The sequence below is a fragment of the Mchenga conophoros genome, linkage group LG16, assembly GCF_057382185.1.
Source record: "Mchenga conophoros isolate Kocher_MC1m ecotype Shallow Benthic linkage group LG16, M_conophoros_male_GT1.1, whole genome shotgun sequence".
NCBI classification, from domain to species: Eukaryota; Metazoa; Chordata; class Actinopteri; order Cichliformes; family Cichlidae; genus Mchenga; species Mchenga conophoros.
This window is the reverse complement of record NC_140541.1, coordinates 32,978,204-32,994,054: the sequence shown is the minus strand read 5'-3', so window position 1 is coordinate 32,994,054 and position 15,851 is coordinate 32,978,204. Positions and strand designations below refer to the sequence as shown.

The 15,851-nt window shown below is 44.4% G+C and overlaps 1 protein-coding gene across 1 annotated transcript; it reads right to left on the bottom strand.

Moving 5' to 3' along the window:
* Nucleotides 1–24: 24 nt before the first annotated feature.
* Nucleotides 25–15,740, bottom strand: LOC146557156 (symplekin-like). Its single transcript, XM_085250273.1, has 27 exons — nucleotides 15,559–15,740; nucleotides 15,291–15,399; nucleotides 14,919–14,984; nucleotides 13,253–13,306; nucleotides 13,095–13,168; nucleotides 12,869–12,995; nucleotides 12,512–12,761; nucleotides 12,259–12,429; nucleotides 11,830–12,069; nucleotides 9,646–9,797; nucleotides 9,410–9,560; nucleotides 9,097–9,316; nucleotides 8,805–8,955; nucleotides 8,479–8,714; nucleotides 7,706–7,787; nucleotides 7,302–7,415; nucleotides 7,056–7,203; nucleotides 6,438–6,598; nucleotides 6,157–6,265; nucleotides 5,972–6,072; nucleotides 2,462–2,552; nucleotides 2,285–2,386; nucleotides 2,014–2,201; nucleotides 1,755–1,931; nucleotides 1,546–1,656; nucleotides 1,219–1,377; nucleotides 25–319 (listed from the first exon to the last, which is right to left on the bottom strand). The coding sequence occupies exons 2-27, from the start codon at nucleotides 15,357–15,359 to the stop codon at nucleotides 158–160; spliced, it is 3,666 nt and encodes a 1,221-aa protein (XP_085106399.1). The 5' UTR covers nucleotides 15,360–15,399; nucleotides 15,559–15,740; the 3' UTR covers nucleotides 25–157.
* Nucleotides 15,741–15,851: the final 111 nt, after the last annotated feature.

The following is a 15,851-nucleotide window of genomic DNA, read 5'->3' as shown; positions in this document are numbered from 1 at the left end:
TCAGTAATTGAACGGCGTCAAAACTTACGTTAAACCAGTGTGCTGATTTATTTACCAACTTATTATGACGTGGAATGCTTTCCATACACAAAATGAGCTGATATTCTTCCTACAAATACAAAATACAAAACAGAAATCCTGAAAACTGAGTGCATCCTTATTCTACATCCTCGCTGGTGTTTCCGGCCTCCTTTGTGACGTCATCAGCTTCAGTGTCTTTTTCGGGCTCTGGCTCCTCTGAAGGTTCGGGCTGAGATTCCTCCATTGGCTCCTCTACTGGTTCTGGTTCAGGTACCGGGGTCTCAGCCTCCGACTCCACCTGGAGAAAATCAAAAGCATTAAACGACTACCTATGAATGGCATGCAGGGCCCTAAGAATCCAGCCACAGCAAAGAAACATCACCGTCACAGTTATTAAAGACATGAGATTAAATTGTGACAGTGCCAGAGTGTCTTTTTCTGGATTAGCACTGGATTGGATTTTATCTTAGCTAATGCTGTGATTTTAGCTTTTCCTTTGCAAATTTTAGCTCATGGAAATGTGGTATTCCACAGGGTTCAACTGTAGGACCACTACAGTTTAACTTAAAAGAAGTGTGTTACTGAAACTATCCCGATGATACTCAACTGTATACTTCACTGTAACTTGATTATTTAAGCCCTGCTGACACACTTTCAGAATATATACAGGATGATATTAACTTTCTACGTTCAAACTTTTAGAACTCCTGGTTATTTGAGCTAAATTTTATGACTTTCCAGAGCTGGAGTTGTAAGTAAGTTACAGCTGGTATTCCTGTTTAGCCTTTTCAGTGGTCTACTTCCTGTTCTAGTTATTATTTTACCAGATTTTTGCTTTTTTAATGAATTTTATGTTTTATATGCATGTTTTATTTTATTTTTCAGGACTTTTGTTGATCTTTATTTTTTTATTAGCACTCCTTTTATTTTAGATGTTTTTCATTGTTGCTTGTTTTTTGGAAGCAAGCAACAAGGTTTCCTTTGTGCTCTTAAATAAAATTTTGCTTTCTTACATTCAGTTTTAACCAAACTTGAATTCAGTTATGCACTACAATAAAAATAAATCCTCAATTCACAGCAGTTTATATTTACTTTAAAACCTCAAACATCCGACCTTTTGTATTATCTGCAATCTAAATTAACTCTGGTGCTGAAGCCGCTTTTAAAGCCTTTAACTTGTCGTAGTTTCCTTTTTACCTGTGAGATATTAAGTGTCTCTTCCTGTATTGCTGGTTCAGACTCTTCTTGCTCCATCGGCTCTTCTTCATCTTTCTGAGTGACGGGCTCCAGCTGGACTGTTGTTTCTGGCTCTTTTGGTGCCTCTTCTACAACTGAAGGAGCTGGAGCTGCTTCCATCTGTAGGAAGATGTCACGTTAATTGCATTATTGAGATAATGGAGCCAAGAGGTAAAAGCTAGCTGACCAGAAATAAAGAAGCAGTGCTGGATGGAAATGTAATTTTTACAGATTGGCGATGGCCAATATGTTTATAAACTGCCCTAATTCAAGACATTCAAAAATCACCTGTAGCTCTTGATCTGTTACATCTGTCTCTACGACCGGCTCTGCAGGCTTCGGCTCTGGTTTTTTATTTGCTTCCAGGACCGCCATGATGGACCCGGGGATGTGCGCTTGCTATGTACACAGAGAGAAAAAAAAGAAAGTGGGTTGAAATGGAAGTTCAGGGTGAAGTAAAATGTTCAGAGGTGTGTAAATGTGGAAGCAGCTGTCACCTGGTGAGGCGTGAAGGAGTGGACGTGCTGCAGAAGAGGCGCCCTCATCTCCGGGCAGCGCTCGAACACGCTCGTGAGCTGAGCGGGCGGCAGCTGTAAGAGCACGCTGAACGACTGCGGCTTTGTCCTCTGGCAGCACTTCACGAATCCCTCCCACACCTTTGGATACTTCCACACCTGCAGGGCGAAATAATAGGAAGAAGATTAGCTTCAGCAGATGATCTTCTCTGGTTTCCTGCAAGATCAAAGTGTTGCTGACCTGCTTGACGATGAGGCGGGAGAGGATGTTCATCACAAAGCCGCCCAGTCGGGGGTACATGGTGAGAGACTGGATGACAGTGCGCATGAGCAGCATGGGGAGGGGGTTCTGCTCCATCAGCTGCTGCATCACCACCGCCAAAACTTCAGATGTGTACACATTCTTCTCGCCGAAGCAGAGGTTGGTAGCTGTCGGGCAGATGCTGAAGATTAAACGCTGACAACAGTTTGTTTGTCCACGACCGACACGCCATGTTTGAGGACTCACTGACCTTTTATGATGGACTTCATGTCACATTTGATTGAGTCTATGTTGTGCAAGGCGATGAGGAGGTCGCCTGGAGTGAGCGGGGACACAGAGGAACTCCCTTCACCTGCAAAACACAAAAGTCAAATCTCAGTCCACCACAGGAGTTAGACGAGACAGAAAAGTGATGAAGGGCTCTTACTGTGCTGAGTCCCCAGCAGCCTGTTAAAGACCTCCTTCACTACAATCGGGTTCAGTTTGATAAGTTTGGGAAGAGCCTGGATGACTTCGTTCTGCACGAGAAAAACAAGAAAAACCAGATTGAAAAACCCCCAAACTTAACAGGAAACGGTTCACTGAAGGTGTTCTCATAGTACACGTTCCACAGTCCGATTATGGAGGCCAAAATAGAATAGAATAGAATAGAATTCAACTTTATTGTCATTGCACATGCACAGGTACAGGGCAACGAAATGCAGTTTGCATCCATCCAGAAGTGCTTTAGTGATATAGATATATTACAATATATATTAGCAATAATATAGATATGTGAGTATATTACAGAAATGGGTCTATTATGGTATGTTATAATGTACACGGTATGAAGTATGTTGTGAATATTCTATAACTATAAGTATGTACAGGCTGTAGTGAGTACAAGCTATGTACAGGATATGAACAGGATATAAATATGAAAAACTATACAGAATATGAAATAAATAACTTTACAGAATCTGGGATATACAGCTATACAGAAATGGGAACTATGCAAGTTGTAAACAGTTGTAGGATTAAAGATTATTGAATGTACAGAATGATTATTTACACAGAGCTATACAGTAGTGCAGTTAAGATAAGTGAGGGTGTAGATAGTTTCTACAGAGGCTATATAAAGTGCTAGTGGTTGTGAGTGGTGGTTCAGTCCATGTTATTATTGTGTTTGAGGGTACAGTTGTCCATTGTGGGTGTGTGTATGTTCAGTCCATGAGTTTAACGTGGGTCAGATGTCAGGAGGCAGAGTTCAGGAGTCTGACAGCTGTGGGGAAGAAGCTGTTCCGCTACCTGGTGGTCTTAGTCCGGAGGCTCCTGTGGCGCCTCCCAGAGGGCAGGAGGGTGAAGAGTCCATGTGATGGGTGACTGGGGTCTTTGATGATTTTCCCAGCCCTTTTCAGACACCGCTTCCTGTAGATGTCTTTTATGGTAGGAAGTGGTGCTCCGGCGATGCGCTGGGCAGTTTTCACGACCCTCTGCAACGCCTTCCGGTCCGAGGCAGAGCAGTTCCCGTACCAGACTGTTATACAGTTGGTCAGGATGCTCTCGATGGTGCAGCGATAGAAGTTCACCAGGATGTCTGAGGACAGGTGGTTCTTCCTCAGAGTCCTCAAGAAGAAGAGGCGCTGGTGAGCCTTCTTGACCAGCTTGGAGCAGTTGGTCGTCCAGGTGAGATCCTCGGAGATGTGGACTCCCAGGAACTTGAAGCTGCTCACACGCTCCACAGCCGTCCCCTTAATGTGGATGGGTGGATGTGGGTCAGCATTCCTCCTGTAGTCCACGATGAGCTCCTTGGTCTTCTCGGTGTTAAGCAGCAGGTTGTTTCTGTCGCACCACTCAGCCAGACGATCCACCTCCTCCCTGTAGGCGGCCTCATCGTTGTCACTGATGAGGCCAATCACCGTGGTGTCATCTGCAAACTTAATGATGGTGTTGGAACCATCAGCAGGTCTGCAGTCGTGGGTGAAGAGGGAGTAGAGGAAAGGGCTCATCACACAGCCTTGTGGTACACCGGTGTTCATTGTGATGGTAGATGAGCAGCGGTTATCCAGCCGGACATGTTGGGGGCGGTTGGTCAGGAAGTCCAGTAACCATTTGCAGATGAGGGAACTGATACCCAGGTCTGTCAGTTTCCTGATGAGTTGTGAGGGGTGGATTGTATTGAATGCTGAACTGAAGTCTATAAACAGCATTCTGGCGTAGGTGTTGTTGTTGTCCAGGTGTGAGAGGACAGAGTGCATTGCGATGGAGACTGCATCCTCTGTGCTCCTGTTCCGGCGGTATGCGAATTGGTGGGGGTCCAGGGTGGGGGGGAGACAGGATTTGAAGTGTGCTAGGACCAGTCGCTCTAAGCACTTAGTGATGATGAGTGAGTGAGGTGAGTGCTACTGGGCGGTAATCATTGAGGCAAGATGGGTTGGAGTTTTTGGGTATCGGGACGATGGAGGTGGATTTGAAGCAGGCCGGTACCACAGCGTGGGCCAAGGACAGATTGAATATGTCTGTGAGCACTCCTGCAAGCTCCCCAGAACACGCTCTGAGAACACGCCCGGGGATGCCATCAGGGCCTGCAGCCTTGTGGACATTGATCCTGCTCAGCACCGCTCCTACATCGGTGGGGGAGAGAGTCATAGGTTGGTGGTCTGGCGTCATGTCTGCTTTGGTTGTGGTTGTGGGGTTCCCTCGCTCAAAACGAGCATAAAAGTTGTTGAGCTCGTTGAGGAAGGAGACATCAGAGGATGCGGGGGAGGGTTTGGTGGTCCTGTAGTCTGTGATGGTCTGGAGTCCTTGCCACATGCGTCGGGGGTTGGAGTTGGAGAAGTGTTCTTCTACCTTCTTTTTGTAATGGTGTTTGGCTTTTTTGATGCCCTTCTTTAGATTAGCCCTGGCTGTACTGTAGGCGTGTGCATCTCCTGACCTAAAGGCAGTGTTGCGGGCCTTCAGGAGGAGACGAACATCCCGGTTCATCCAAGGCTTCTGGTTGGGGTACATGGTGATCCGTTTCTGGGTGGTGACACTGTCTGTGGTTTTGGAGATGTAATCCAGTACAGATGAGGCGTACTGGTCCAGGTCTGTGTGGGTGAACATATTCCAGTCTGTGTTTTTAAATCTGTCCTGGAGCACTGCGTCTGTCCCCTCTGGCCACACTTTAATTGTCCTCACAGCAGGTTTCACACGTTGGATGAGTGGTGAATACCGAGGTGTGAGGAACAGGGAGAGATGGTCCGATTGTCCAATGTGGGGGAGGGGTGTGGTTTTGTAGGCTCCAGCCAGGTTGGAATACACATGGTCTAAAAGAACTCAAAATAACAATATTAGCTATAAATTAATCTTTTACCCTTTTCTTTTTTTTTTGGTAATTAAGTAAATAGAAATAGAAATGTAACAAGGTGGAAGGAGGCTCTATAACCAGAAAAATTATGAGCTCTGATGATGATGATATCCTTCACTTTGCTGTTGCTCAAAGTTAGAGGGAATTCCTCCATCTCACAGGTGAGCTCTGATATTTATCCGTGGTGTATCTTCAGCAACAATAACTATTGTGGTCATCTCATTGGCTTTACTTACTGACAGTGTGTACGCACAAATCAGTGATTTTTCAATGTTTTTGTACCTGAATATGTTCAAATTCAGAAGTTTTTCTGACCGTGTGTACAAACAGACAAAATCCTGGCTGTCTTAAAAAGCTTAAATAAAACCTTTTAAAATGAACACTACAACAACTAATTATTATTTTTGCCATTTGGTCATTATTTACAGTTTTCCAAAATATATATATATATAAACCACAAAAAAAGTCCAAAATTATAATTAAATAAAAAGTAAAATAAACCGTAACCAAAACAAAACATCAAAAGTGGCCCTGAGTGTGTTCATGAACAGCTACAAAGCCAAATTAGCACCTGTCGTCATTCACCTGATGATGAAGAACAATCATTACCTTTTCCAGCCCGTTGATAACGGGGATCAGGAATCGAACATCTGGCACCCGCTTGTGGTAAAGGTCTCGCACCCTCTCCACCAGCTCTGGAGATGGAGGCACTGAGTGGAGGGAGAAAAATTATGTTACCCATCAGCAGAAGAACGGGGGCATATTCAACTGGATTCTGCGGTTCCTGTTTTTACCTTTATCTGTGAGAATGTGCAGGCATCGAGTGACCAGAGTCTCCGCTCCTTTAGGACAGTTTTCCACCAAAAGCAGCAGCTCAGGAGAGTTCATGCCCATCCCACGGATCTACAGAAACAAAGAACAGAAGAGGACTTGATAATAACATTCAGAAAGATGAGCATTACTTCTTACTTACAGCAGCCACGCCGCTAATTATACAAACTTTGAGTCTTGATATAAATTAATGGCGAATCAAAAATCCGAAAAGGGCTTGAAATGAAAGTGAGGAGTGACTTACAGGCTGCTCGATGGCTCGAAGCACGCTGCGTTTGATGTCAGCGATGGCCTCGGTGTAGACGCTGGCGAGTTCGTGGACCAGCCGGTGGTTCAGAGGAAGCAGGGAAAGGTAGAGGAACAGACACTGCCTCACAGTCTCTTCAGTCCAGGGAGCAGCCACCTCTGCCTCAGCAAAAAACACAGAGTGGAGGTCAGAAAAGTCTGAACAACTCACTTAGTAAGCACCTAAAATGCTACTCTTACACACTCTGTATATAAAAAATGGACTTAGCCACTGTGACATCTCCTGATGGTTTTGTACTCCACACTTGGACAGCTTAATGTCAGCATTTAGGCTGCTATAATGTTGTTTTTTTGTAGCCAGACGTGGCCATATTTGTACAAAATTGTAAAGTGCTAACGGGCTATTTGCTAATTAGCCAATGCTAGCAATCTTTTTTTTTTCCCACTTTAACTGAAGCAGAAACAGCAAACAGCTAAAAATGCTCCAAAAAGCATCAACAGCACAAAAAAGTTCTAGTTCAGATTCAATGTGTGGTCACTAGCTGGAATGGCAAATGTTAAAGCGGCCACACCCCTAACTTTAAGCTGGGCTGCTGAGTGCATGCTGAAGGCAAACCTGTGTCTTTGTCGGCCCCGAAGAGCAGAGACGGAGGGTTGGGGTGAACCAGGAGCTGCAGGTAGTTCAGGGCAAACTTTTCGATGTAGTCCCTGAGATGGTCCTTCTCGTACATGCGCTTCAGAAAAGCCAAGGCAGTGGTTCGCACCTGAGAGAAAAAAAAACCCCCAAAAAAGGAAAAATATATGACATTTTCTTTTAAAAACACTACCCGAGGGAATTTCAGGGTGAAGACGCGTACACCACCTTCTCCTTTTCATGGGAGCTGAGATCCAGGAGCACGTGCAGATACTGAAACTGCCTCGAAGGACGTTTGACGATGAGCTCTTTCAGCGTCGTCATGCCCAAATACACCCGAGACTGAAACACAGGTCACAGTTAACAGGACGTTAACTACAATCCAACAAACCCAACAATCCATAGATGTATATAACATGGTCCACCACCTTGCTTGGTGCTGCTTTCTGAGGTTTTAATGGAAGAAGCGGTGCATCAGCGCTTCATCACAATGCGTGTTTTGTTTTTTTAACATTTCAAAAAGATAAAACTGATGAAACCAAGCTGATAAATATCATCCAATCACATCACTATATGCCATCATATCCACCCATGTCAGTCAAGAGGAGCATTATACTGGTGCCGCCATTTACCTCGTCCTCACAGTAACGCCGTATGACTTCCAGTGCCGACTCTGTGATGATCGGCGCCTCCAGCACCAGTTTGGTGAAAAGTCTGAAACGGTCAAAAATCAGCTGGTAACTCAACTGAAAGCAGGTTTAGCAACAGAAGATCAATTCAGCTAAATTTTATTTCTATATCTGTGCCAGAAACCAGATTTGTTCTGTGCAAATATTAAAAGCGCTTCTTCCTGTCCCTGCCTTTCACAATAAAAACCCTTGACATATTCCCTGTGTGACAGTGAACAAAATAGGAGGAGATTTAAGGTTAAAATACACTTTTATATTTTACTTTTTTACTTATGAAATTCGAACATCACCAAAACAACTTCTGCTCTGATTGTTAAACATGTTCGGGGTTCAGCAGTTCTCTATTATGACCTTCGCAGGCCAAATCAAAAAGTGGGACATTATCATGAATGAAGGATGGGGGATGAGGGATATGAATGCCACTTTATTGGCAAGCAGATGTAATATATTATTGGCCAGTAGTAGCGCTGTGGAGTGTTGGTGCAGGACTCCTGTGAATCGTAAACATTAATATAAAACATTTAATATGTCACAACTATCTATTCAACAGGATAAACCTGGATGAACGTGATAATCTGTGAAAGAGAATATTTTCAACACGACTGACTGCACATTCATAAAACTACACTACTGAATGGCATGCTGGGTAATTCTAGACAACAGTGGGAGGAGCTCTGTGCTGCATTGAGGAGCAGTAAAGAGTGTTGTGCTCTCACCCGTCTCTCTGCTCAGGCTTCTCCTGCAGGCCGGACAGCAGCGTGTACAGACAGTGGTCGTAGCTGTCCAGCAGCCCCGACGGCAGCTGGCTGAGGTAGGTGTTGTACTCCTGATAGAGCAGCGAGAAGGCCAGGTCGCTCCTCGTCCTGATGTCGTCCAGGATGAAGTCCAGCACGTCAGCTTTCATCATCCCGTCGAACTGTGTCACAAGCCGGGAGAGGAGCTTCACCCGGACCTGCCGCACATATTTCAAACCAGGTCATATCATTGCTTCGTTTTTGTTGTTTGCTTCTTAGTGATTATACGACTGGCTGGGGTTACTCACATGAGACATTCCACTTTGAGCAATCGCCTTCTCAGAATGCAGGATGCGCTTCACCGCCTTCGAGGTCAAGTTCTCGATCTGGCTGTCCGATAGCTGCTGGACGATGTCGGAAAGTCGAAATACTTTTTTCCTGCCGCTTGCTCCGGTCATCCTGAAACAACGTAAAACTCGCTGATCAACAATGATTCAGAAGCTTTGGAGAAAAAAAATTATTCCACTTAATTTCCAGATGTGATGTAAAGAAACATCTTTAAACTGTAGACGGTGACCTTGCATCATTTCCTGAACTCACTTGGTCTGTGCAGATGGAAGGATGGGCTCCGGAAGCCTCTTTACCACCGCGGCTGGAACTTCCGGTAAAGCCTTTTCTGCGTAACCTCCGACCACAGAAATGGCCTGCCCGACCATCACGGCAGGAACTTTGCGTTTGATGAGGATGTCTTTAGAGCCAACATCGTCATCATTTTCCTCTTTAACAGCGCCCTCCCCTCTGGCTTTGCACTGCTCAAGTCCTGCGAGACAGACACAGATAACAGTGGCATCTCAGTTCATCTGTCAAGGGTTTCAAGTTTAAGAGATGGGTCACATAAGCTTCTTCTTCTGACCTGGACCGATCCCTGCGGCGGTCATCTGTGTGGCCATCAGCCTGGCCAGATGTTTAATTTGAGCGTCAGTGCCTGCTGACTCCACAGGTGTGTAAGTGGCTTGGAAGGAGGCTGGCATGATATCAGGCAGGTAGACCATGCTGATGAGCACCTGAAGAGTGACACAGGGGGTGTGAGGTGAGCTGTGAGGCAGTTTGGGTTAAAAGGAAAGGGAGCAGAATAAAAATGGTCCTTACAAGGTTGGCCACGTTCTCAGGGGTGAGCAGCGGGTGCAGGAACTCGGCCGTGAGGTCGATGGCGGACTGAGCGACGGGAACAGCGGCCGGCTTCGGAACCGAGAGGGGGGCGGGCTCCTCTTTGTCCTCGTCATCTTCAATAAGTGCCGGCTCTGAATGCAGGCAGACAAAGGTCAGAGGAATCCAAATTATTTTTTGCACAATTACCAGCTTTTCCTTTAGACTGGAGTCTGAAAATGTTAATGTTAAATGACATTTCTCTCATTAACCCTGGAGAACCCATGGGGTCAAATTTGACCTGACCCCATTGGTTCTCCAGGGTTAAACATGCTCTACAGTTTACAGCAGATCTGAAAAAGCTACAAAAATTCTAAAACTAAATAAAAGTGCTTTAATACAGCTATAAAATACTTTGTGCTTTTCACACATTTCTGCTCATGTGTAGCCATGCTGACACCACCACAACAGGAATAGTGAATTCTAGTGAATTCACGTGAATTCACTATTCCTGTGAATCCACAATTCGGCCTGGGGCTCGGTCACTCAGGCACAGCTGGCTGCCGGCGGAGCTCACGGGCGCGTCACTGCAACTCCCCCTGGCTTCTGCTCCGCGGCTGCTGAATGAGCCCTCATCTGGGACTCTCCTCAGCTCTTACTGGGACAGTGGCGCGGCTGCCCCTCTGTGGGTCTTCCTTGGTCTCTTGTGTTCTGGGGGCCTCTGGATGTCTGGAGTTTTGATCTCCTCCATACCTGCTTCATACCATAGAGGACAGGGCTGTGGCTCCCCACACTCCCTAGCAGATCATTACATGGAGAAACCTTTGGAATGCAAGCATGCTGATCCACACAGGTATGCACACAGGTGTACACATGGGTATTCACAAACACGGACTACAGCTTTCTTGGCTGCTGCCTCAAAGCACACTGTGCGCTGTCTATCTTGCGTGCTGCACAATATCGTTTATTACTTAGTAACTATTGATATCTACTGCTAGCTAGTTTATTGTGATGGTGCTTTTTTTTTTTCTTATTATGTTGCTCTTTGTTGTTTGCTTTCTCTTCTGGTTTTTTTTCTCCATACAGGTGATCCAGGTGTTTGTTTTTTTTTTTTTTTTTTTTTTCTCTCTTCCCCCCCTTCTCACAGTCTCTTCTCCCCTTTGGTTTTCTTTCTCTCCCTGTCTTTCTTTCATTCTTTCTCCCTGTCCTATCCCACAGTCATGTCTGTCCCGTTTGTAGCAACTGAAAATAAAATAAATTCATAATTATAATAAAGGTCAATCAAATGGACCAATATGGCAAGGCCATGATGATCCACTTGGTAAAATAAATCCGCTTGGCATCTTTCTTGGCCTTAAGACAACAATTCTGATGGCTATAGATCCAAACGGGACAAAAAAAAAGAAAAAAAAAAAAAGAGAATATGAAGGTTTTTGTGATTTCACTGCATTTTCTTTACCCCAGGCTGCATGGTTAACACCTCTGCTACAGACACAGGCTGTTCATCATTAATCTGCAGCTATTTTTGAGATTACAAACACTTTTAATTTACACATTATTTCACCTGGTTCAGATTTTGGATTTAAGAGATTAGACAATGGGTTTCTAATTTAGAAAGCGATAGTGATAAATTTCTATTTCCTAAATGCAGTCACACTCAATCAGCCTCTTAAGGTGCTAATGGGTTGTTATAACATGCTGTTAAATGATCAGAGCGCACTCAGTTTTTTCTTCATTGCCGGGGCGATTGTGGCTCATAAGTTGGCAGTTCGTCTTGTAATCGGAAGGTTGCCGGTTCGAGCCCCGGCTCCGACAGTCTCGGTTGTGTGTCCTTGGGCAAGACACTTCACCCGGTGGCGCCAGTGTCCGGCAGCCTCGCCTCTGTCAGTCCGCCCCAGGGCAGCTGTGGCTACAATGTAGCTGCCATCACCAGTGTGTGAAAGTGTGTGTGTGAATGGGTGGATGACTGAATGTGTAAAGCGCTTTGGGGTCCTTAGGGACTAGTAAAGCGCTATACAAATATACCATTTCATGTCTCAAACATAATTCATGAACAGAAGCTGCTCTTTAGCACCAAACGATTAGACTTCGACCACAACAACTTAAACTGAAGTGCACTTTGTCGATTAACTATCCGACCAAGTTTAATCACAATCCGTGGATCCAGGTTAGCCTGAAACCACTCACCCATCTTGACCTTCTTTCCCTCGGTGTATTGCTCTTGGCGAGGCCTCTTTCGCTGCTCTCGTGGCACAGGCGTGGAGCGGGTGATTTCGCTTTGGGGCATTCCCAGGTCTAACAGCAGGATGCTGATCTGACCGTGAAACTCCAGGCTGCAGGGATGCTTGAGAACCGCCACCAGGTGGAGCTTCAGGTTCTTTCGCACGCTGCTTACCTGAGACTTTGCCAGAGTGGGGGGCAAGTTTGCTGAAAAATGAAAGTGTAGAGGAAACATCTTGTAATTGAGTTATTTAGCAGCTGCAGCCAGACTGTGAGAGGTCATAGTAAAGCAATATATCCTCTGATGTTATCAAACCTGGGAAAAACATGCTTTGAACTGATATCAGGCCGATATAACACTCTAAAGAGTGAGTGTGAATTCTGAGAAGAACTCACCGTGTAATGTCTCATACGCTTGCACCACCTCTGACATGAACATTGGTCTCTGGCGAGCGATGGTGGCCAGTGAGCCCAGCGCTGTGGTGAGGTTAATGCTGGATATGGCCGGGTGGACCATGAACTTAAGCAGCTTCTCCAGCGCCGTCTTTCCCTCCTCACACAGCTCATCTGTTTGGGAAAAAGCGAAGACATCAGCCTTAAAAGGTGAACGTCACCACCTCAACACATGACATTAGTCCAGTATCTATACCGTAGTGAATGTACGAGTGATCTGTGGGAACTTTGTCCAGGCTGATGTCGCCTTCCTGACGCTTGGGGACGTCAGAGTCAGCCGTCCGTGGTGAAAGAGTAATGATTAAAGATTCGGTAAACTTGATGGCGTGAGTACGAACGCCGTCGTTCTCAGAGTCCAGCAAGGCCAGAACATCCCCTTTCATCTGTGTGACAAGATCCCAGCACGCCTCCTGCATTTCTGACACGGCTTTGGAGCGCACCAACCACTGAGACAAGAAAAGATAAAGGAAATGAAGATGAAGTGAAGAACAGAAACTGATCGCATAAAGAAAGAAATGGTAGAAATGAAGCGGGTAAATCTGACTCTTTGTACCTGAAGTGTGACTTTATACAGCTGGGTGAGGGTGAGGATGGCTTTCTTCACCACATTCACACTTTCATCCTTCAGCAACATGTTCAGGTTGGCGATGAGTCTGAGGAGGAGCTCATTGTCTCTTTTACTGAAAGCAGGATAATAAAACAGTAAAAAATCTCAAATGCTGACCCTGACTTAAAAAAAACCCCAAACAAACAAAACAACAGCAGGTCTGAAAACTCACCATGCCTCCTCGATGAAGCCGATCACAAACTTTTTCACTTCGATGGACTTGTCTGTCTGGAAAGCGATCATCTCCTACAGGAAAAAAACAAAACAAAAATGAGGCAAATTTAAATGAAACTACAGCTGGTTATGAGAGACAAATACTTGCTTACTTACATCCAAAAAATTGTCGAGAAGAGATGGATCCTTGTTGATGATGAGTTCCTGGACCTAAAGGTTAAATGCATGTACTGAATCAATGTTCTTGTGCATTCCTGTGTAAGTGGATTAGACACCAGTCTACACGGTTGCACTGAGATCTTCTGATCATTTCCAACTCTATATTGGACTCGGCTAGACTAGCTTTGCACAATTCACAGTTAAAAATAATCAATTTTTGCCTTATACTCAATCCATTGTGCAGCCCTTAAGTTCGTCCTCTCTGTTGTTGTTTTAGCCCCTCCCCCTTTAAGTCAGTTTTCTTCTGATTGGCTGCCCCTCATAATTAGAATATCTCATCTGCAGATATGGGTGAGACTTCAACACCATGCTCTGGCACCTTAGTAGTGTATAGTTAAACTTGTTTACAGTGAAATAAACAGGAACAATTTTTTCATGTAGGTTACAGGACAATAGTTTTACTGGTCTGGCACTCTTAAAAACAAACTGGGCTCTAAAACAAGTTTGACACTCCTGGTTTAGAGCCGTCTGAAGCCTTCTTGCTCACAGGGATTACCTGCACATACACAACCTCATTAGTGGAAATTTTGTACATGTTTAATATAAACATCCATTGCTGGAAAACATGTATGGGACAGAAAATCAGGAAAACCAAAATGGCTCCACTATAGAGTTTATGATTATACATGTTTAGCAAAAATATCACACATGTGACTTTCTGCCAGCAGCCTGGTGTAGGTAAAAAAAAGAAAAGCTTTTTGATGGTAGATCCAAAAAAATATGCTGACAGTAAAAAGTTTGTTTAAGCCTGCAAGTCCAAGTCATCACCTACAATAACTCAAACTGCTTTCAGCTGCACCTTTTAGGGATCATCCAGCTCATCCTATCCCTGCATCCTACTCTGTCACATCTCTTTACAACATCCTACCTGTACATTTACCTGTACCTTTTAGGATCGTTTTTAAAGTTATTTCTTTGTTTTTAAATCGGAGCTACTACAACCATATACCCCTGCCCGTTCCCTTAGGTCCACCAATCAGCAGCTCCTTAAGGTGCCAAAAACTAAGTATAAAAATAGAGGTGATTGTGCTTTTGCTTTAGCTGCTCCAAAGTTGTAGAACGATCTGCCCTTGCATGTTAGGCAGGCCTCTTCTCTTTCTGAGTTTAAAACTCTTCTTAAAATACATTTATTTGCTGAAGCCTTTGGCACCCTCTAAGGGGTTGACTCAATTTGTTTTAACATGTTTTATTTTATTTATGCTTATGCTATTTGTATATGTACAGCACTTTGTGAACCCTGGTTTTATGTTAAAGTGCTTTATAAATAAAGCTGGTATGGTATAGTATCCATATAGCTCCTCTGAGGTCCTCCTCTTTATCTTCTGCCTGGCAGCTCCATCTTCAACATCTTTTGTCTTATATATCCACTATTGTTCCTCTGCAAATGTCCAAACCATCTCAGCCTTGCTTCTCTAAATTTGTCTCCAAAGTGATTAACCTGAGCTGTCCCTCTCTCTGACAAACTCATTTCTAACCCTGTCCTTTCTGGTCACTCCCAGTGAAAATCTGAATATCTTTAGATTCTCTACCTTTCTCCACAGCCTGTGGTAAGGGCCGTGCTCGGTCTTTTGTATCACAGAGTTAAAAAGTCCAAGCTACAAACCTGTTTGAGCACATTCAGCTTCTCATCTGTGGGTATCAGAGCAGCCTGATTCAGGAGCTCCACAACCTGGAAGGAGAAGGCAGACCCCCATTACATTACAGTTGATTTAATAAAGGCACAGCTGAGAGATTTTCTAATTTAGGACAAACCTACTGTATGTGTACTTGTTGCTGCACCTTTCAGCAAGGTAAATGTAAGACCTTTAAACCCCTTTTTGTAAAAAGCTTTTCATTCTGGCAAAAAAGTGGTCTATTGCCGTTGAAAATGGTCGTCATTATTATAATCACAACTGTTGTGATTTCATCCAGTTTTTAAACCATAAAATCCATAAATCTTCCCCTAAAATGTTTATCAGCGATCACAAAAACGTACCTTCTCGCTGGTGGTCATATCGATGACAGCGGGGGCCTCAGAGTCCCCCTCCTGTGAAGAGAAGTCCATGTTGTGACCCTCACGCTGGTGATAACATGCTCCAAAGATCCTGTAAACACACGAATAATAAGGATGCTATCTGTGTTATTATACCAGAGTGCTAAACGCTGTTTATTAGCCTTTAATAAGACACTCCTGTTAGCCTTGTGCTAACGGCGGGAGCTGCTTTAACTCCCTTTGTGCAAACACATGTGCAAAAGCTACTTACCGTTTAACTCTGTCTTTAATTTGTTCTTCCAACAACAACTGAATATCCCGGGTGTCAAGAACTTATAAACGCAGGAGGCGTCTTAAGCTAAAGCACTAAAACTCTTCTAGCTCATAATGGACGCAGCCATGTTTCACCGAAAAAAAGCGGTGTCAAGCTTCTTCTTCGACGGTTGGGAATAACCACGCGCAAAAAAAAAAACAACGGCCACTAGAGGAGACACCTGCGCCACTACAACAACAGAAACCTGCTGTTCAGATAAAATTAACATTCAAGGACTCATATTCAAGGAT